Source organism: Lepidochelys kempii, chromosome 6 (assembly GCF_965140285.1).
Source record: "Lepidochelys kempii isolate rLepKem1 chromosome 6, rLepKem1.hap1, whole genome shotgun sequence".
NCBI classification, from domain to species: Eukaryota; Metazoa; Chordata; order Testudines; family Cheloniidae; genus Lepidochelys; species Lepidochelys kempii.
In genome coordinates this window covers 71,024,261-71,046,255 of record NC_136385.1, presented here as the reverse complement: position 1 = coordinate 71,046,255, position 21,995 = coordinate 71,024,261, and the positions used below count along the sequence as shown (strand labels likewise).

The window sequence follows — 21,995 nt, the reverse complement described above, 5'->3', positions numbered from 1 at the left end:
TTTCCTCATTGGCACAAGAGAGCTTGCTGTGAACTACAGTAGAGAAAGGAAAGTTGTAGGGCAGAAACCACTCATTCAACCCATCCCATTCCCCCCGTGATTGTGTAACCCACACACCTTATGGGCATGGTGTTCTGTCCCATCTAGTGGCACTGAGACCACTTAAAGAGAAAGCAATTAATGAGTCTGCTCTATAGCCTTAACTAACAGCAAGTTGGCTTTTAGCTCATGCAGTAGAGGCTCATGCACTAAGCTCCAGAGGTCCCAGGCTCAATCCCGCCCATTGACGACCAGGGTCTGTGGGTGTTACAATTGCACTGTGTGGTCCTGGTTTACTTTTACATTTTAAAAGGATTTAAAGTATATTTCCTATATGCCATAAATTACACTGTATTAGCTTAGCATTACTTAAACTTCATTATTAGCTTTCTAGAATAATCTTAAAGCATTCTGCAAACAGCTTTGTTATAATTAAATTAATTAGGGAACAAAGTATGTATAAAGTCTTCACAGATGGTGAATTTTGGTTTTCTAAGTCAGCCACTTCATAGAAATCATAGACTATCAGGGTTGGAAGGGACCTCAGGAGGTCATCTAGTCCAACCCCCTGCTCAAAGCAGGACCAATCCCCAATTTTTGCCCCAGATCCCTAAATGGCCCCCTCAAGGATTGAACTCACAACCCTGGGTTTAGCAGGCCAATGCTCAAACCACTGAGCTATCCCTCCCCTCCAACTTCACAGAGATGAAAGAGAATCCACTGAGGTATCCAAGCTAAGCAGCTTCTATGGCATGTAATGGCCAATCATCAGCAAGGTTTGGTCCTTCCCTGTGCTGGGAAGTACAAAAATCTCAACCCCGAAGATATAGCCATTTGGGATGGTATCTACTTCTTATGTTGCCTTTTCCGTTCCACCGCCATACGCAAGGCTTGCAGAATCAGGTGTGCATTATTCAGGATGTTGTATTCACTTAGATTTACCAGCCAGCGGTAATTCTCATCAGTGTATCTGACTGAGAATGTATCGTATGGGGAAGAGCAGCTAGTAACATCAACTTTGCCCCCCTCCGTCTCTGAGCAGCAGCGCATCACACCTAGGAAAAAGATTCAACAGGACATTGCTGTGGTATTGGGTTTATGGCAGTTTGATGACAACATTTTACACTAATAACAAACAGATTTGTGAGAGACAGAGACATGAGACTGAAACAAGGGCTGAGCATCTCACAGCAAGGGACAGTTGATGATAGGAGTAACAATGAAAATGGTAACTTTAACCAGTGGAGAGGTTCATAGAATTGAAATGACCAGTGGGGACCCAGCCAGTAGAAAGAGTCATCAAATGAGAAATGGGGATCCAGTCAATGGGTAGACTGGCCACGCTGACCCTTAGTTAAATGCTTTGCAGCTGTTGTTAACTTACCAGGTGCTTTATAATATTGGAAGGTGTCATTCACAAGTGGGAAAAAAACCACAATGGGGCTTCCTGGGGTTTCTGAATCTTGAAACAGGTAACACTCCTTTAGATTTTTCCTATCTTCCTCACTCAGGAAAACTTTTGGGAATGGGATTTTCTGCTCTGCATAGTACTTACAGGCCTGGTCCAGAGGCTAGAGCATTACAGAAGTGAACAGTATTAGATCCCAAAGAGGTTAAGATTATAGGATACCTATAAGATACTCCTGGCACACCTGTGAGGCTACATGTAGTTTGAGACCCATGGACTATGTTAATGACATCTACTATGTACTGTCCCCCCGCCGCCGCCCACCACAGAGTACTCAACACAAAATCATCATATGATACAAACAGAACTCAGTAACTGTTACAAACTGTAAATAGAGTTTTAAAGCTAGACGAATAACTACATTAAGAAAGGTTTCAGAATAACAACCGTGTTAGTCTGTATTCGTAAAAAGAAAAGGAGTACTTGTGGCACCTTAGAGACTAACCAATTTATTTGAGCATGAGCTTTCGTGAGCTACAGCTTACTTCATTGGATGCATACTGTGGAAGTATGCATCCGATGAAGTGAGCTGTAGCTCACGAAAGCTCATGCTCAAATAAATTGGTTAGTCTCTAAGGTGCCACAAGTACTCCTTTTCTTTTTACATTAAGAAAATGTTTTGGTTTCATGGTTAAGTGCTCAAAAGTCAGGAAACAATACAGTTTGGTTTGCGCATGCAATCACATACCCTTGCGTATAAGTATCATGATACCATTTTAAATTAGATTACATTTTCATTAGCTACAATGTTCTGTCTCAAGTAATATAATATATCTTACTTGATTCACAACCTGAAATGCATATGTCTAGCATCTTGTAGTACTATATACTACTCTATATATGCTAAACAAATAGAAAATAGTTTGTATCAACATGCTAAAAATCTCAGCATACTTCCTGCATGAAACTCATTTTATCCCAGTGGATGTTTAAAGATTAAATGATGCTTTGTTAGGCATACATACTGTGTATCATATAACTTGAAAAGTAGGGCCATAGCTATCGTCACTCACGAAAAAAAAGTCTATTCAAATATATCAATAGCCCAATGTTACAAAGATGGTCAATGTAAGCACGTGGCATTCCCACGCAGCCCCTAACAAAGTAAATACACTTAATATAAAGATCCAAATGTACTCTTTCCCTGGGCTAAGGCTTTATAGGTAACTTAATTAACATAACCACAAAACCTAAGATTCTGCCTAAATTCTCCCCCAAAGATAGCTTCCAGGGCTTTCCCTGTAGTATCCCTCATTCCCAGCCTATATAATTCTTCTGCTCCAGAAAGGCTATATATATATATATATATATATACACACACACACACATATATATCTAGTTGGAGGGAGCAGAAATTATTCTTCATCTTTATTCATACTTCTAGAATCTGAGTTTAATGTGACTCAACAGAAGATCCCTGCATTCCGATGCAGCATCTTTGAGTTTTCCACAATATTAGCCATCTTGTCTGAGATGAAGTCCTAATCAATTCAGCGTATATCATGACAGGTCTCTTTTACAACTCTGGTGGAAAACAGACTGATGTCTTTCGGAAGATTCAATAATTTCATAAATCAACATCAGACATTCCCAGCATAATAGGAGGGAATTGGAACAATTTCATTAACTGCTACACTGAAAGACTCACTGCAGGTGAAATGCATCTCACAAATCCCTGCTGCTAAAAGAATTCTACAACCGTATCCATTTTTTTACAGTTTCTAAGCCCTAGAGGTCTGTGATGATGAGATCACATGAAGATGGAAGTGAGACGTTTTAATAAACTGCAATGAGTAGATCAATGGTCTGAAACAAGGATTCATACCACTGACACTGGCAGCTGAATTTTCTCTCTCCTGGAATCACCTTCCTCTTCTAATGCTTGGAAATGGAAATAGAAGGATTAAAATGTAATTGATTTAATAAATTAGTTGAAATAATTGAAATAACATAATATTTCTAGCTATTAAGTATTGGAAGGTTACAGGCAAAGGGCTATCACTGGAGAAAACAAATGATAAATTGACTCCTCTCACCAAAGTCTGCGATCCTGCACTGTAACTTAAATGCAGGATGACATCCACTTTCCTCTCTGACCTTAAAAGTGGTGGGCAGCTGGTATTGATGAAAAATCCAGCATCTACCATGCCAAGGAGATCTGGTTGCTCACTCAGCTGGTTGGGAGACATGTCTAACACAGTATCTAAAAGGAAAATTTTTTTTGTCATAAGAAAAACAGTGTATGAGCAAATCTGCAACTTCTTTGAAGAAAACAGAGTTGAAAATGAAAGGGCTCATCCCATTGCTATACCACTATAGCTCAGCTTTATCCTAAAGGAATAACCTTCTCTGATTTAGGGTTCTCTGTGTTGTTCTATTCCTGGCTCTCTTAAACAGTTCCACCCCATTCTTGACCTGCAGGGGGCACCCAACTCTCTCCTTCTGCCTGCCTATAGGGCCAGAGTCCCGCAAAGCCCATAAGCACATGCTTATCTTTAAACACATACTTGCATACTTTGCTGGATTGGGGCCTTAGTCCTTTCTTTCTGCTCATAGAAAACTATGAACTTTGTCAAACGTCTATTAGTTAAACTCAGTGACTGTACCCCAAGGAGATGGAAGTTAAGCCCTACCAAACTGATATCAATACAGATTTTCAGCCTTGCACAATTCAGGTGATTGGTCAAACAATTGTTTTCTAAATTAGATTCAAATTTTGCTACTTATGGTGGGTTAGAAATGGATGCTCATTCACTCTCCTCCAAGCCCAGGTCGCCTCACTAAATTCCACACTCAAAACCACCTCAAAAGACACAGTTAAAAACCAGTGCTATTACCTTTCCATCTACAAAACTTCTCATTCCCCAGATAGTCATTATGGACCTGGAAGCCTTTGAGAAAATTGTGATATTGAGCAACTGACAGGCGATCTGTTAAAGCATCTCGAAGAGCAGTGGAAAAAGGGCCTTCAGGAGTGAGCATGTGAGTATTCACCTCATGTGGCCTCGTAGGCAGCATAGGCTCTTCCTCTGTACAAGGGGAGACAAGGAGAGAAAAGCTTTGGTTTCATATAACCTTTTTGGGGTGTTGTCCTTGTATTTAAGTGATGGTTGAGGCAGGTTTTAGGATGATTTATTTAACCAACAACAAACAATAACTTTTAAAGTAACCATGGTACCGTTGTTGCTGTAATATTGCCCAGTTTTATTCTCTGTGTTGGTCTCTGAAACTGGTTCTGGTCTGTGTGTGTGCTGGTCTGTGAGATTCAACAGCAAATGTGATACTGCATCCTTTTCATCTGCAGGATGTGTGGCAACTTTCAACTGCCTGCTGAAGCTTAACCCTTTTTTAACACACTCTGTAGTTTTGGTAGTTATCATAATTGCGGCAATATTTTCCCCTGATTTGCATCCTCCTCTTTTAAGTCCATGCATCATGGTAATTCTCTTTCAGCTGAGGAGGGTCCCATCAGTGCTGCTCCTAGCCCAGCCAAAAGAACTTAGCAGAGCAGCATAAGGCATTCCCCTGGGTCTATCTGTGGCTTCTGCAGAATTTAAAAAACCTTCCTGGAGAGAATATGTTCACACTATGTGACAGGCTTCATATGTCAGATAGGCAAGAATCTCCAATTTAAACATGAATGAAAGGCGAAGTTGAGGTATAAAAAGGTCTCACCAATATCAACTACTCTGTCTCGAGTCCACCTGTGCCAGAAGTCTTCTGAACTGTTGGACAAACTCCAGATGTATAACAGGTTCAGGGAAAATACACTGCTCCACATGCCTGTGAAGGGAAAGAGATTTTATGGAAACTAATTTAGTGAACATTTGGAAGCATCTAATTGAAAACTGCCTTTTGCTTTCTCCATCAACTTGTTCAATTTTCTTCCACTTAATTTTTGTGGGAGCCTGAGGAGCACAATTCAAAGATTCCTAAACCTTCAAGTTTTAATGTATTTGACACTTCAAAGGTGCTGACTTTAACTCTAATTGAAGACATCAACTACAGGGAGTGTTAGATCTCTAACTTACCACAGGTAACGTTGCACTCGAAACCAAGGAAGTGATGGGAGAGAAACCCAGGTGTAGAAATACTCTCTCAGGAAGCTGAATAGAGCTTTATTGCAATAAGCCTGAGATCATCCTATGCACTTATCTTTCCTGGTGGTTCCCTAACTACACTGAGCAGGGCTCTCCTGTCTCTACAAAGGTCATCCCAGCCTTGAGTTGCCCTGAATCCCCTTTGAATGGGGATTCTCTGGTTGTCCCACAGTTTACCCTATCAACAGGGAAAGTCCCCCTGGCGTGTTAAAGGGTTCTGTCATCTCCCCAAACCCTCCTCATCCCCCTGCATTCCACCCACTGTTTTTTTCCTTCTAAGATCAACTTTTCTGCCCACACCCTCTCTCATATGTCTCAGACTCGCACTTTGGGCATCTCAGATGGGGGCTGCTCTGAACAGCTCTCTCAAACAGTCCCATCTGGAACCACATCTACCATTTTAACATTATCTTTGAGCAAAACACTCTGTTTGACTTCCTTTTAAACATGCTTTTAGGATATGTAGGCTGAGCCCTTACAGCTTCTCAAGGAAGAGAAGATGGGAGTCAGCATGTACACAGAATGTATTACAGTCTCATTTTTAATACTGGTGATAAATCCGTATCTCCATTAGCTGCATGCTGGCTAGAGACACGGCGTCAAGCTAAACTTGGCTGTGGACCGAGAACTCAAAATGTCCTGAACTTCAGACTTTTTTTTTCAAATCGCTCCATTCTAATGAGGAGCTGGAGGATACTGGAATGAGGAAACTGGGGAAGGCAACTCTGATGTAGTGAGGGCTGACAACAGATGAAGATCCTGGAAGGGGAGACTGGGATGAGGATCCCGAGGGAGTGAAGGCTGAGACCGGCCAGGTGCAGAGCCTGGAACAAAGATTCAGGAATGAGGTAGGGAAGAAGCGACAGGACTGAGACAGGGACAGGACAGACAGGTATGTGTGACCAATAGAGAACATTCCCATCCAGACCAGGAACAGAACCCAATGTTCCTGAGTCTTATCACCCTCTGCCATGAGCAAATATCTATGAAAACCATCTTGCAAAGTATGTGTCTCATCCTCCTTGAGTGGCTGGTTCACATAAAGGATGACAACCTACTACTGCTACCAATTATTCCCTTAGGTCAAGTGACAGAGGCTTGTGTGGTGGTCCTAAAGTTTCCAGCACTGCTGATGACCCAAGTGGTAGTCAATATGACATCCTCTGATGGATTTACTGTTTTTAATTTGGCTTTTTTTAAATACTCGGGAAATTATATACAAAAACACTATGTTAAAGGAACATTAATTTGCCCTGTTGTGCATATGTATTATGATAGAATCCTCAATTACATGATGACATAATATTTTTTCCACAGAACCTTGCCTCATGTACAGGATGGACTTGCTCTGAGGATGAATCAGGGTTATGTAGTGAAGGAATCCATGTCTTGTCTGGTGCAGAAATTGAAAGGTGAGTAGTGAATGAGGCAGAGTATTGCAGAATGAGAAAGGATGGTCTCCTGTATAAGGCAATTGAATGCTGCTCTGGAGAATTTTTTTCTATCTCTGCCTCTGCCACAAAGTTCCTGTATGATGTTGGGCAAGTTACGTAAACCAAACTACTCACACGTTGTCACTATTTGTGTGTGCCTCACTTTCTGGGTGCCCGACTTGAGACTCTTGCATCTGATTTGCAGAAGCACTGAGCACCCACAGCTGCATCTGAAATCACTAGAAATTGCTTTGACCACATGAAGTGCTATCTAATGCTAACTACTCTGAAAAATCAGGCCTTAGGCATCTCAAATTGGGCACCCAAAATCAGTGGATGCTTTTCACCTTAATCTCTTTGTGCTTCTATTCCCCGTCTGGGAATAACTGGGAATAATACCATCTTCTCACCTCACATGGGATATTGTGAACTAATTCAAATGATGGTTTTGAAGCACTCAAATACTTCAGAGATAAGCACCATAGAAAAGCCCATGAGTTCATTAATAATTCTGTATCCAGAGCAGTGTTTGAATGGTGTGCAGCAAATAAGGCCTAGGGCCAGACACTGAAAAATGAGGAGAAAACAAAATATTGAATAGTTGCGCATTGAGTGAGCACCATCCACCTTATGGACTGTTGGAGAAAGGGGTCCTGTGGAAAAATAGTATGCAAACATGTCATTGAAGACTCTATCATAATTAGAGCGGGATGAAATTTTTCAGTTTAAACTTTTTTCACCAAAATATGCAGATTCTAGTCAACTGAAACATTTCACAGTCAAATTTGCTGAATTGTTTCTGTAAAAAAACAAAATACTGAAAAAGATCTATATCTATTGTTTTGACATTTTTAAAATGAAAAGTTACAATTTTTCTATTCAAAATGACTTACTTTGAATTTAATTTACATTTTTTAAAAAATAACCAAAATCAAAATGAAATGTTTCATTTTGGGTAAAGTAAAACGTTTCCTGGTACCTGAAACAAATTGTTTTGACTTTTTTGTTTCACCAAAAAATGTGGAAAATATTTGGTTTGGTTTTGATTTTTCTGTTTAGCCACTGAACCGAAACTTGTTGTACAACTCATACTTGTTCATACTTGTTCATACTCAAACTTGTTCATATTGCATATGAACAAGGAGGCCAAATTATAGTTGCACAGACAACTTTAATTGTAGCATTTCCTAACTTTTGATTACTTTATTTTGCAATCTTAACATTCCTTTAGCATACTTATTTGGATGTAATGATAGATAGATAGATACACATATGAACGCACACGCATCTCTTGGCGGGCACTATACTAGTACTGAATGTTACAGACCAACAAATATCCACTTTCTGGTTATGGTTTTGTGTTAGTACAGTAGGTTGACATTTCGCAGGACAATACATCACCAAGAAGGTAACAGATCCGGGTTTCAGGGAGCCTCTTTAACAGACGTCCCATAAAGAACTCGCTTCCCAAATCCTCCGTGCGAACAAATGCTCCATATTTCAGGAATCCCATCTCATAGGGAGTGAACTCAACCCATTCTGCAAACAGAGCCACAAAAAAAGACATTCAGAAATGTCTCCCAAATGACTTGAAAGAGAGATACTGCTACTAAATTAAGCAAAGAGTTTGAGATGGACTAAGCCTTCTGTTTTCTATCTGATCTTTGCAAAGTATAATTTACAAACCACCATCTTCTAGGCCAGATTTTCAAAGTCAGATGCACGAAGCTGAGTTCATGAATTTGTGTGTGCCTCTTTTACATGTGCAGTTACCTTATGTGCAAGTTAGGCAACTAGCTTGGCATGTGCACACATAAATACATGGTTTTGTGGACTTGTGGCACCTTAGAGACTAACCAATTTATTTGAGCATAAGCTTTCGTGATGCAGCCGATGAAGTGAGCTGTAGCTCATGAAAGCTTATGGTCAAATAAATTGGTTAGTCTCTAAGGTGCCACAAGTCCTCCTTTTCTTTTTGCGAATACAGACTAACACGGCTGCTACTCTGAAACCTGTCATTGTTTTGTGTGTGCACGCTAGGCCTAATTCTGCTTTCACTTTCACTGGTTTTACACCAGGATAACTCCCCTGACATCGGTGGAGTTAGCAGAATCAGGCCTATTGTGTGCATAAATTAGGTGTACACAAATGTATATGTGCAACTCTCTGTGTTTACCTAGAAAATCTGGTTCAAAGTAAATGATTTGATTCCATATATGTGACACTGATGATCATGAAGGCAGATATTTTCTCTTTCACTAGCAGGGATGTTCTCTTCAAATCCAGGGTAAAGGTCTTTTAATGGCAGTGTAAAGAAAGCCCAGGACTGAAAGAACATGGGGAATTAATTTCCTTTTCATCCAAGGGGGTGTAGTACTTCCAACTCAGCAGTGAAAGGAAGCCCAGTATTTGATTTGCTTTTCTCTCTTCTTGGCTGAAGAGAAAAATACTGAAGTATTGATGAGCAAGATTCAGTGAAGTCCTCTTGGGTCATGAAAACAGCATTAATTTCTCAAAATATTTCCAATGGTTTCTTCTTCTAATCATGCCAGATCATATTCTGAGAACAGCCTGTCTTATGATATTTCTACACTTCTACTTCTAATCCTGAAATTTGGAATCCCCGAAACTCTCCTCTTGTACCAAAACTGTAAGCTTTGGAGGGCATGGGCTGCCTCTTTGGGTATGTCCACACAACAACCATGAGGCACAAATGCAGCACATGCATTTATACCCAAACTAGCTTTGATCATGCTAGGTCACTAAAAATAGCAGTGTGGGTCTGACGACGCAGGTGGTGGCATGGACTAGCCACCCAAGTACAGTCCTGCCCAGGGCCCTAGGTACGTACTCAGGTGGCTAGCCCATGCTATGCTGCCTATGCTGCCGCGGCTACCCTGCTATTTTTTAGCAAACTAGCTCCATTATGGCTAGTTGGGTATGCCTACATGTGCTGTCCTGATTGCAGTAGAGACATACCCTCTGCAAATGTCTGTACAGCAGAAATAGGGCTGCGGTCTATAAGCGTTTCCAGAGTGCAAAGAACAAACAACAACTGAACAGGTATGCCTACGACTAAACCCAAACCTTGGTAAATTTATAATCAAACACATCACTTGAACATCAAAGTTACCTTTGAAATCTAGAGTGCTATACTTGTCCCGGACATTGACTGCCACATAGATGGGCAACGGGTTCTGACCCTCATTCACCGCTTCCTGCTGGTCTGAGAGTTTATGGTTCTCCTTCTGTTTTTTGAAGAAAAACAGTTACCTGAGAATGCATGAAATGACACAGGAACCTCTCTACTGTGAATTAGATTGCAGCATTTATGCCCCAGCCCTGTACGCAGGGTGGCACAGAACCATGCCACCCCAGGAGAAACACTGGCAGTGATTGTTCCTCAGGCAGATACAATCCCCCCGGGCTACTCAATGCACACAGGTGTACACAGTCTGCACTTCCTGATGTTTCAGCTTTGCTTTGTGAGCTGGTGCAAGGAAGGGAAGGGCCACAACGCTGTCATCTCCCCAACCCCTTTCAAGCAATTTGCTCCCCAGGGTGGAGTGGGGATCTATTGCACTTTCCATGTTCCTGCAGCCAAAATACAATTTATTTAATGTGTGGCAGGGGTGACCAAACTGGTTCATGAGCTGCATGAGGCTTTTTTACAGTTAATGTGCAGCTCGCGAAGCCCCCATGTGCATCCCATTCTCCACCTACCAGACTGAGGGGGAGCTTGGGGTTTCTGCCCTGTAAAGAAGGGGGTCTCGGGTCTTCAGCCTGGTGTGGAGTGCCTTCCAGGGCTCTGGGCTTCACCAGGAGTGGGGCTGAAGCCCCCGTCAGGTGGGCCCCATGGGCCTGAAGCCCCACTCCAGCTGGCGCACCATGGCTCTCGAATTTCTGAACAGTGTCATATGCGGCTCGGAGGGTCAGTAAGTTTGGCCAGCCCGATATATGGTATGCATTTATACCTAACCATTCCAAAATAAATTTGATTCCAATAGAATTTCCTGATGCAGATAACTCTACAGCACCACAGGGCATGCAATCTCTCCTCACAGATTTATTGCTCCTAATTCTTATAGAGAAAACATCTGCAGCTCTCTGAGAAAATAAATAGATACTGTACCCCATCATGCAGCATATACTCAATGATCAGCCCCCACAGATCTATAAATGATGTCCTGTATCCCTCTCGTTTACGCTGACACAGCTGCTGGTTAAAATATTTCATGCGATCCATAGAGAAACAACTCATCTTGCATTTGGTCACACATTTCTGGGCTTCACGGATTTTCTCATCTAGATCCTTCTGTGACCAATAAGCATCTTTATACAAGCATGACATGGTCCTGGGGAAGGGTAATATATAAAAAAAAAACATTAACAAAAAATAATCTACAAAAAATCTGTCCTTTTGTTAGAGTGTCAGTTTTAAGTGTTTCTTGTAGTTTGTGCACTACTCGATTTTTTTATAGCAGTTTGTGGGGGAAAATATCATTTGAGGTGTCTATGACTGTTCTATAAAAGGCTCATGTGAGTACATTTTTTCTAGTGTTTGATATTTCCTTTTTCCAACGACTGCCGCATTTTAAAGAGTAAAATTAATAGGAGTGAATCTTTAGTTTGCATGATTGGATAATTTATTGTAAAGAGTTGAAATTTTATTTTCTATGTTTATTTTTCACGATAAATATAAGTTAGTTTTGACTGATGACAGTATCCTGGCATCACATTATAGTCAGCATCAATTTTATGGCGCTCCTTAGTATATGGCTCTCAGTTCTGGATGCATTTCTTAATGCTTAGCAACCCATTTGATCTTGCTGGCCTTGTGAGAGGAAAACGAGAGATAAAATGTAGTCTTGTGGTTAACGTAGTGACCTAGGCCATAAGCAACATGGGTTCAAATCCTGGCTTTACTACAGGGTTTCTGTGTGACGATGGGCAAGTCATTTCTGTACCAAATGACTGGAGGATACCAAACGTGATGCCAATTTTTAAAAAGGGCTCCAGAGGTGACCCCGACAATTACAGGCCAGTAAGTCTGACTTCAGTACCTGGCAACTGGATGAAACTATAGTAAAGAACAGAATTGTCAGACAACTCGATGAAAATAATTTGTTGAGGAAGAGTCAACATGGTTTTTGTAAAGGGAAATAACACTTCACCAATCTACTAGAATTCTTTGAGGTGGTCAACAAGTATGTGTACAAGGGAATACAGAACACTTAGATTTTCAGAAAACAAGGTCCCACACCAAAGGCTTATAAGCAAAGTAAACTATCATGGGATAAGAGGGAAGGTCCTCTCATGGATCGGTAACTGGTTAAAAGATAGGAAGCAAAGGGTAGGAATAAATGGTCAGTTTCCAGAATGGAGAGAAACAAATAGTGGCGTCCTCCCAGGGGTCTGTACTGGTATCACTACTAGTCAATATATTCATTAATGATCTGAAAAAAGGGGTAAATGGTGATGTGGCAAAATTTGCAGATGATACAAAACTATTCAAGATAGTTAAGTCCAAAGCAGGCTGCAAAGGGCTACAAAGGGATCTCACAAAATTGGGTAACTGGGCAACAAAATGGCAGATGAAATTCTATGTTGACAAATGGAAATAATGCACATCAGAAAACACAATACCAACTATATATATAAAATGATAGGGTCTGAATTAGCTGTTACCACTCAAGAAAGAGATCTTGGAGTCATATATAGTTCTCTGAAAATATCCATTCAATGTGCAGCAGCAGTCAAAAAAGCTAGCAAAATATTGGGAATAATTAAGAAAGGGATAGATAATAAGACAGAAAATATCATATTGCCTCTATATAAACCCATGGTATGCTCACATCTTGAATACTGTGTGCAGATGTGGTCACCCCATCTCGAAAAAGATATACTGGAATTGAAAAAGGTTCAGAAAAAGTCAACAAAAATTATTAGGGGTATGGAACAACTCCCATATGAGGAGAGATTAATAAAGATTGGGACTTTTCATCTTGGGAAAGAAATGACTAAGCGGTGATATGTCATAAAATCATGACTGGTGTGGAGAAAGTAAATAAGGAAGTGTTATTTACTCCTTCTCATTACACAAGAACCCAGGTGTCACCAAATGAAATTAACAGGCAGCAGGTTTAAAACAAACAAAAGGAAATATTAGACAATTAGAATAAGCATGTGAATTTTAGAGCACTTAGAAAAATCAGCTGTTAAACCATACTGATTAAACTTTCTAGTGCAGGCCACACCTCAGCTAGTCTCAATCTTAACTACAGTGGTGCTATCACCCCACTTTAAGGCCATCATTTATCTTATTACAGCGCAGACTGGGCCAAAGGGTGCCAGACAGACAGACCAATGTTTAGGGTGAAATGGCACTGCACTGCCCCAGGGAACTCTGGGAGAGATAGTTGATCCCATCCCAAATGTACGGTGTACAGGACAAATATGCACGCTGCACTGCCATGCTTCCTCTGTACAGCCAACCAGCCCCACCTCGTAGTAGTGGTAGCCCCAACCAGCAACGGACAACCATGGAAACAGGTTTGGACTCAAAGCTATAAACAACAACAAATCCCTAACACCAGTGCTTAACACTACCCATTTTCTTTAGATAGAGCTGGTGCAACTTATTAAAGGATTTTAACTGCAGTAGATGGAAAGTTGGAAGATGTAATAAATCATTTGGAGCAAGAGGCAGGTAAAGAAATGTTAGACAAAGTCAAACTTTCAAATCAAGGTAATTTTTAATGACCTGTAACTGAAAAGCAGTTTGTTAGATTTTCTTCAGACTTTGCAGAATCTTCACAGCCATTCTGGCAATTTTCAGACCAAACCAAAATGTCAAGACAACTTATGGGGAAGGGCTAAAATAAGGTTTTATAATAGAAGCTGGTTGCACCTTTACTTATGGAGAGGCTACTAGCTCTCCATAATAAAAATAGGATTACAATCTTTATGATGGAGAGCTGCTATTAACATCTCCATGATATTTTTTACCAGAGCTCTTTGTATCAACATCTTACAGAAAGATTAAATAAAAACCCTGATTGAGTCCTGCTTACCATGTCGTGCCAGACAAACCACTCAGGTATGTTGCACAGTCTAAGACATTTAATTTCTTGAGACCCAATAGACTGCCATATGTTGTTGTAAATGATCTCATTCCACCACCTGTTGTCATGATGGCCACCACTGGAATCTGTTCAACACAAAGACAGAAAGATAGTGCAAACCAAGCACACATGATTACTCAGAACTGGAAATGGACTGGAAATGGAACACTGGACCCAGTTCAGTTCCAACATTTCATAGTTTTTTCTCTGTTTATTGGATCAGAACTGGAACAGCAAATCCAAATACATCTTTCCTCGGGGTAAGTTTGGAATCACATATGGATCCAAATACAGTGGGTCAACCACGCCTCTATAGAGAAGGGCAGGAATCATAGTAAGTTCAGGTGCTTTTATTCATGCAAGAAATGTAGTATTCACCCCCAGCCATCTCATTTCCTCATTGCTCCATTCTATTCTATTCCCCCTTTCTTTTTTTAAATCCCCTTATCAACCTGTGAGAAAATTCATACAGCTCAGGGAATGTTGTTTAATCATCCTGACAGGGACCTTCCCCCCACCCCCCGCAGGCATCATGTAAGCTTAATGTTCCATCCAGTCACTTCACAGCAGTGTTTTAAGAAGGTGGTATGTGAACCAATACAGTTTGGGAGCTGTACACAGCGTTGTCATCATAGCCATATGGAAATCGAGGAAACCTTCACCAGACACCAGGCAACTATCTAACCCAGCTTTCAAGTTTACCTCCCAAACGACTGAGAGGATAAAGTGTCAACAACAATAATTTTTATACTTACAAAAACATAACTTAAGAGTCTTTTGGAACAGAAACACTTAGCTATAGGGGTTGCATGTGCTCCAGCTATTATTTGTATATTAGCCACATTTGCTGTCCAGTTTGCTGAGCACTCACACGAGGGAAGGAGGGAGCGGACACCCAGGATTCCACTGCACATACCTCGTGGTCCTGCAGGTCCTCTTCTAGCTGGAGAACATTTTTCAGGGCAGCAGCAACATACTTCTTTCTTTTACACAGGAAATCCTTCTCCTCTGCACACAGGTCATAACCTAAGCGCACATCTAGGTCTTGTGGGCAGGAACAAGGACTAGGACAAACACATGCTTTTTATTACATATTAATATTCCTAGTCAATTTCAGGACTTACACTACAGAAAATCCTACACATATGTACAGACAAAGCTTTTCCACACCCCGGTATAATCAGGTTGATGTAATATAATAAGCAGAGAAGAGGATGATGTCAGTATTAGCAGATATTTTAATTTTATTTTCTAAAATTAGCTAAAGTTATATATTGTTGCAATTTATTGAAGTGGAAATTCTGCTTCACCTCTAAGGTTAAAAACCTAACAGGCCAAATTTTCAAAGGAGCCTCCTGAATGATGACTGCAAAATTGGTGGAGTGTCATCACCCTCTTGTGGCTAAATACTACCACAGAATCACATTTACGTTTTTAATATGTAATCATGGCGCCCTCTACTGGCAGCAGTCCATACAGGATACAGGGTTTAAATCAGGGATCTCAAACACAAATGACCATGAGGGCCACATGAGGACTACTGCATTGGCCCGAGGGCCGCATCGCTGATACCCTCCCCTCGCTACCCCTGCCCCCACTCCACCCCATCCATGAGGCCCCGCCCCTTCCCCGCCTCTTCCCACCCCTTCCCCAAATCCCCGCCCCTGCCCCACCTCTTCTCCGCCTCCTCCCCTGAGTGGACGGCTCCCTGCTCCTCCCCACTCTCTCCTGGAAAGCTCTAAGTGCTGGCAACAGCTGTTTGGCGGCGGGAAGTGCCTGGAGTTAGGCGGGTGGGGAAGGGGGCGGGAGCTTGGTGGGCCACAGAAAATAACCCCGCGGGCCGCGTGTTTGAGACCCCCAGTTTAAATCCTAGCCCTATTGAAGTCAATGGGAGTATTGTCATTGATTTCAATGGGGCCAGGATTTCACTCTAGAAACTCTAACCCTCCTACTCAAGCATGGCTTTTCATAGCTAAGCACTAGTGGATTTCTTTCATGTCTAGTTTTAGTCAAAAATTGCAAAGCACAATCTTACGGAGGAAGATTATGGGCATGTCAAATTTAAATTTTAAAAACAAAACTGGTTTTAAAGTTATCCAAGTGCAAAGATGAAAAGGGGTATAGAAAACATTTTTTTCCTTCACCAAGAATAACTCAGAAACAGATAAGTGGATTTTCTTCAGCATTTCAAATGAAATTAACTTTTGGACTAACGGCTTGAAAAATTTAACAACAAAATATTAGTTACAAGCAGAATCCTGTGTAGTCTGCCACAGTCTGGACCTAAATTATTCAACACAACTTTCTTATTTCTGTGCTAAATTCTGCATCGGAGCTGCAATTTCTGCTGCATTATGAAATGAATAAAAAGGTTTCTGTTGCAATAAACAATTTTAGAAGTTCACTGCACTGATTGTAATATTCATTTAAATATTTAATGCAATACAAACTCGTTCTGAATCTAAGAGACAATTTGCAGCAGAGTCCAGTGCTGGTGCGCCATGCAGATCAGAAGTCATGCAGCACGACACCATTTTTCATTTTATATTAACATAGTTTTTGATGGTGATTGGTAGGATTATCCTTTCCTCATCAGATACAGATCCCCATATCTAGCTGCACCCACTATATTAAGGGACAATCCTGTCCCTAGCTCAGTGGCGGCAGAGGGCCATTGGTACAATGCTACTTGTAAGGTTCTGCTGCATGGAGAGGATAAGATCTATGGACTCTATACAGGGAATCTGAGCTGCTGTGCATCCTAAGGACTGGCTCACAGAGCAAAGAATGGGGGCAGGACAGGGCTAGGCTGGACGCAACGGACCCATCACTATTCAGATCCACCAGAACATTCATGACAGAAGCGGGGGCGGGGAGAGAGAGAGAACAGTGTAAAACTGGCAGACCCCGGTCATTGTCGGGATCAAACCTGGGACCTCTGGAGCTTAGTGCATGAGCCTCTACTGCATGAGCTAAAAGCCATATGGCCCTTATGAAGGCTGAAGGAGACTCATTAATCTCTCTCTAAGTGGTCTTGGTGTAGAGTGACCAGATGTCCCAATTTTATAGGGACAGTCCTGATTTTGGGGGCTTTTTCTTATATTACCCCTCACCCCCTGTTCTGATTTTTCACACTTGCTATCTGGTCACCCTATCTCGGTGACACCAGATGGGATGGAACACCACATCCAGAAGGTGTGTGGGTTACAACAGCATGAGCTATGACAGCCTTAGAAGTATGCTGGTAAACACGGAGTAGCTACTTTACACTGCTGAACCAGGGTCTGGAGCAGAGGGATAATTCCTTTTTCCCACTTGCAGAACCCAGCTAGTTGGGCTCAGTGCAGTTGGGAAGGGTTTGCCCCTTAGTGATTATATTTAGTGAACTCAGTAATGCAGGGCTGTTATTGTTGTTGTGGCTGGAAGATAAATACATTAATAAGCAGATGTAACGCTAAAAGGAACTGCTTAGTATAGTGGGTGTATAATTTTTGACTGCTTTGAAATTAGTTTCACATTCTAAAAGTTATAGATAAGTTTATTGTTTGGCAGCCCAGAGGTATTTTCATAAACTGAGCAGCAGAAACTGGTCCTTACTGTCAGACCAGTTGATCAAGAAGGCAGTGGTGGTAAGGGACTCCCCTGTGAGTGCTATTCTGCAGTGACTGCTGTACACAGAACTAAAAAAGCCTTTTTCAAATGCTGAAAAAGAATGAACTTTGCTGTATTGTGATTGATTAAGACCCTGCTTCAGTAAGGCATTTAAGCACATGTTTAAGCCTCTCCCTATTCAGGAAAGGATTTAAGAATGTATTTAAGTAGGTACTTTAGTACTCTCCCGAATAGGGATGCTTTCTTGAATTGGGATCTTAATCTGCCAAAGCTATATATTTATATAAGGTTATGAATAACACTAAGGAAGTGGGCAACAGATCAGTCAGTGTGTGCATAAATTGCTAGCTACCCTGTCTAATGTAGCTTTTATCTAATGTCCAGTGTCATATACTGGGTATGTGTTGTGCATTCTTTTAAAAAAATACATTCTAGTTTTCAATCCAAAGAGGTTTGTTTTTTTTACAAATGCAGAAAGTGGCAAAGCTTGGCTGACAATGTCACTAGCACTCAAAGAAACAGGAGAAGAGCTCTTACCAGTCTTCTGCCTTCACATGCAGATCAAATCTTTTCTCCTGAAAAACAAGAATGTCACTATGAAGGTACAATCATAGTTTTAAGCTTTCCTTCCTTCCCTTCAGCCTTGAGAGTGAGATTTATTTCCTCCCCAACAAGACACAGCAGCCACAAAATTGAGTCCCCCCACTAATCCAAGAGATGTATATAGCTTCAAAACCACTAATTTATTTGTAGTAGAATTTATTCTGAGCAGCTCAGTATTTCCCAAAGGTTTCAGACAACTGTACCAATTTACCTGACTGTGACCTAACTGGCACCAGCCAGTTCCCTCCAGTGCCCATTCAATTATGCAAACCATCAAACGCAACGAAGAATGCAATCTTGGAGCTCCCAAATTCAGTCTCATAACTGCAAGATTTTGACTAGAACCAGTCAAAGATCTATTGTGTATTAGACAGTGCACAAATGAAAATAAGATATACCAGGGCCCAGCAGAAAGGCTCATGATTAAGGCAGGGAATGGAAATCTAGCGTACGAGTCTCAAAAGCCTGAAGTACCAGTGCTGGAGCTTGTTTCTGTGGTTAGGAAGCATATTGGATGCCAGGTTGTTTCGAAAAGGTTTGCCAGACTGAGAAACATTTCATTTTTTCTTAGATGTAATATTTTTGGGAAAAATGTAAGTGCTTGTGCCCACATTTATACAGGCAAAGCAATTAACTGCACATGCTAACCATGCTAATTGGTATTTGCATATACATTTTCTACCAGTACTTGCAGTAGACAGATTTCCTTGCACAAATATATGCAAGCCTGTTGCATGTGAATCTTAGCCTCTATTGTTTAAAAATCTGGTTGTTACAGTCCTTATAATATTTCTTTGTGTGTCTGTATTTTTTGTTTGTTTAGTGCAATGTGCCGTACATATGGTTGACATCAATACACCCTTCTGAGACAGAGAGAGCTAGATGGATAGCAGTGACGGCAAGACAGATATTATAAACTGCACCAAGAAACTCATCTCCATCATAGGTCACCTTCTAAAGCAAAAGGACAACACTTGCCTCTAAATCTATGAAGGCAGACTGGCCAGCTTACTGTACAGATGAGGAGCTGTTCTGAGTGGCAGAGTTGGGGATGGGGAGGGAGTGCGGCTGGGGAATTAAGGGGGTGGAATGCATACAGGCTAGGGAACTGGGACTCCCTGCTGGCCAGCCTGCCTCTCCTCTTTTTAAAGGACAGTTCAAGACACATTTGCACAGCACCAGTATTTTTTTAATACCATCAGCCCAGATTGTCTCTTGGAGATCTGGACACTGAAAAGACACTGCTGTGGCACCATCCCTCTTCACTGGCCCCACAAAATGTCCCTTTACGGATGCTTGCTCAGTGCAGAAGGGGCTGAGCAAACTGTATATGGGAGGTGGAGATGGAGCAAGAAGGTGTGAGAACTTGTCAACTGTTTGAAATGGACCACCTTGATTGCATTGGCCTCAAAATCACTACGAAAGTGATTTTTCCCTCCCTTGGTATTCACCCCTTCTTGTCAACTGTTGAGAATAGGCCACTTCCACCTTAATTGAATTGTCTCGTTAGCACTGACCCCTCACTTGGTAAGGCAACTCCCATCTTTTCATGTGCTGTGTATTTATACCTGCCTACTTGTATTTTCCACTCCATACATCTGATGAAGTGGGTTTTAGCCCACAAAAGCTTATGCTCAAATAAACATGTTAGTCTCTAAAGTGCCACAAGGACTCCTCGTTGTTTTTGCTAACATGGGTACCACTCTGAAACCTGAGAAGCAGTAGTCATCCCTGCAGCACAGATCCCAGCTCCATGCAGAAGGAACCAGTTCCTTTCTCCAAGGTCTGAGGAGAAATTCATAGAGTTTTTCACCCTCTTAGTACCCTCCTGCAGGTTTTTTCTGCAGGAAGGGATAATCTAGCCCTTTATTCTTACATTATAATTTTTTAATGGGTCACTGTTAATTCCTAAAGGTTGGCAGCCAGAACTCACCTCTGCTACTGTTACTCTCTCTCCCAAGGGGAGCGAATTCAGCATCATGACTGGGGAGCCTGTGTTTATAATGTAGGTACAGGTACACTGGGGGGAAAAAAAGTTTATTTGCGCAAAAAGGAAAAGGTTACCCTGATCCCCCATCAAAATAGATCATGTTATCTACATGTTACTATTATGTTTATAAAGGACAGTTATAACATACAGCATTGTAACGCTTCTTCTTCGGTAGCATAACATTCAGTGTTGGCTCCATATACTTGACATAGTGGAACTTGGTAGGAAACAAAGGGCTAATGATGGCATCAGGGCCCAGTGTAAGATACTGTGTTCCTTCGTGGGAACCTTTCACTGTAAGGGAGAGGTCTTTCCCTGAAGGAAAAAGACAAAGCACACAGAGAACCTTAATATTATCTGACTGCAAAATTATGCTTACGTGATCAAATTTAAGAAAACACTTAGGAGTTCTCTATATTGCATTCAAAGAGTCTATTTAATAAACCAAGAAAAACATAATCCCACTAGAAAGAAACCTAGTACTCAGATAAACAACAGGAAACCTAATGTATACAAGTATGACAGAACTAATGCTCATGGAAAATAACGACCATGCTTTTTCATACTAAAAAAACTAGACGTAGTTAATTCCAGTTCACAGCTGTAGCTCATCTACTAAACTCTTAATACTAAATGTGATCTGCATAAAATAGTCAACTTCTGTGTGTAGTAATAAGTGTCTGTATGATACACTAAACAATTTCTTCAAATCTTTTCCGCAGCACGCTGTATTTTATTGTCCTTGTTCCATGATTGTAATGTATGAAATAAGCTCTTTTCTCTCTCAAAACACATAGGCTTACATTTTCAAAAGTGCTGCCTGATTCTGGGTACCCAATTTGAGACACCTTGAGGGGGCCTGACTTTTAGGAAGTACTGAACACATGCCCACTGAAAATCAGGTCCTTTTCAGATGTCTTCAGTTTAACATTAACATCACCATCACTTTTTAAAATGTAGGCCATATAATACAGAGCAATGTATTCAATATGTCATGGAGACATCAAAAATATTTGAATCAAAGGGATTAAAATAATCAAGCAAGATTTTTGACAAATGATATACGTTGGTGGGATGTAGCTGAAATTAGGATAAGAAGGAGATTTGTATTGAAGGGGTTCATGCACATGGGGTTTTAATGGAAATTTTTGTGCACTATAGTCCAGTGAAGCAAATTTCTACTATAGCATTTTATATCATACACACTAACCAAGAGTTCTAGTTAAATGACTCATAGACTAATTTCTTTGGGTCCATTTGCTTTATATTTAGTTCCTTCACATACAATAAGTTGGTATTATAATAATCTTCCCTATAGTTCTTGCATGGGTTATTATAGCATCTTAATGCTGCCTGCTCAGCACGTCTGAAAATTGTTCTTGCACTAAATCTGGATTTAGGAGCCTAACTTTATGGGTTTTGTTTGTTTGTGTGTTTGGTCTTGCCCCAGTTCCACACCATGGCATGTATGCTCTAGAATGGATTTGTTTATTGTATGATCTCATAATACTGGTTAAAATAATACAATACAAAGACCCTGAGCTCCTTTCTGTAATTAAAGATGCAAAAATTTAGGGCTCTGAATTATTTTGTGTTTGCTAATGAAAACCGTGTTGTAATATACAT

The 21,995-nt window shown here is 40.9% G+C and overlaps 1 protein-coding gene across 1 annotated transcript in view; it reads right to left on the bottom strand.

Moving 5' to 3' along the window:
- Positions 1-663: 663 nt before the first annotated feature.
- The window catches only part of LOC140913612 (cytosolic phospholipase A2 epsilon), a 54,726-nt gene continuing 33,394 nt past the window's right edge, over positions 664-21,995 (bottom strand). The window contains exons 9-22 of the mRNA XM_073350338.2: positions 20,518-20,684; positions 20,313-20,399; positions 18,314-18,351; positions 17,101-17,108; positions 15,081-15,208; positions 14,114-14,250; positions 11,173-11,395; positions 10,174-10,288; positions 8,442-8,579; positions 5,183-5,290; positions 4,345-4,536; positions 3,544-3,710; positions 1,424-1,610; positions 664-1,094 (exon numbers count right to left, since the gene is read on the bottom strand). Of these exons, the coding sequence (XP_073206439.2) occupies positions 886-1,094; positions 1,424-1,610; positions 3,544-3,710; positions 4,345-4,536; positions 5,183-5,290; positions 8,442-8,579; positions 10,174-10,288; positions 11,173-11,395; positions 14,114-14,250; positions 15,081-15,208; positions 17,101-17,108; positions 18,314-18,351; positions 20,313-20,399; positions 20,518-20,684 (1,904 nt within the window). The 3' untranslated portion in view covers positions 664-885. The remainder of the gene's footprint in view (positions 1,095-1,423; positions 1,611-3,543; positions 3,711-4,344; positions 4,537-5,182; positions 5,291-8,441; positions 8,580-10,173; positions 10,289-11,172; positions 11,396-14,113; positions 14,251-15,080; positions 15,209-17,100; positions 17,109-18,313; positions 18,352-20,312; positions 20,400-20,517; positions 20,685-21,995) is intronic.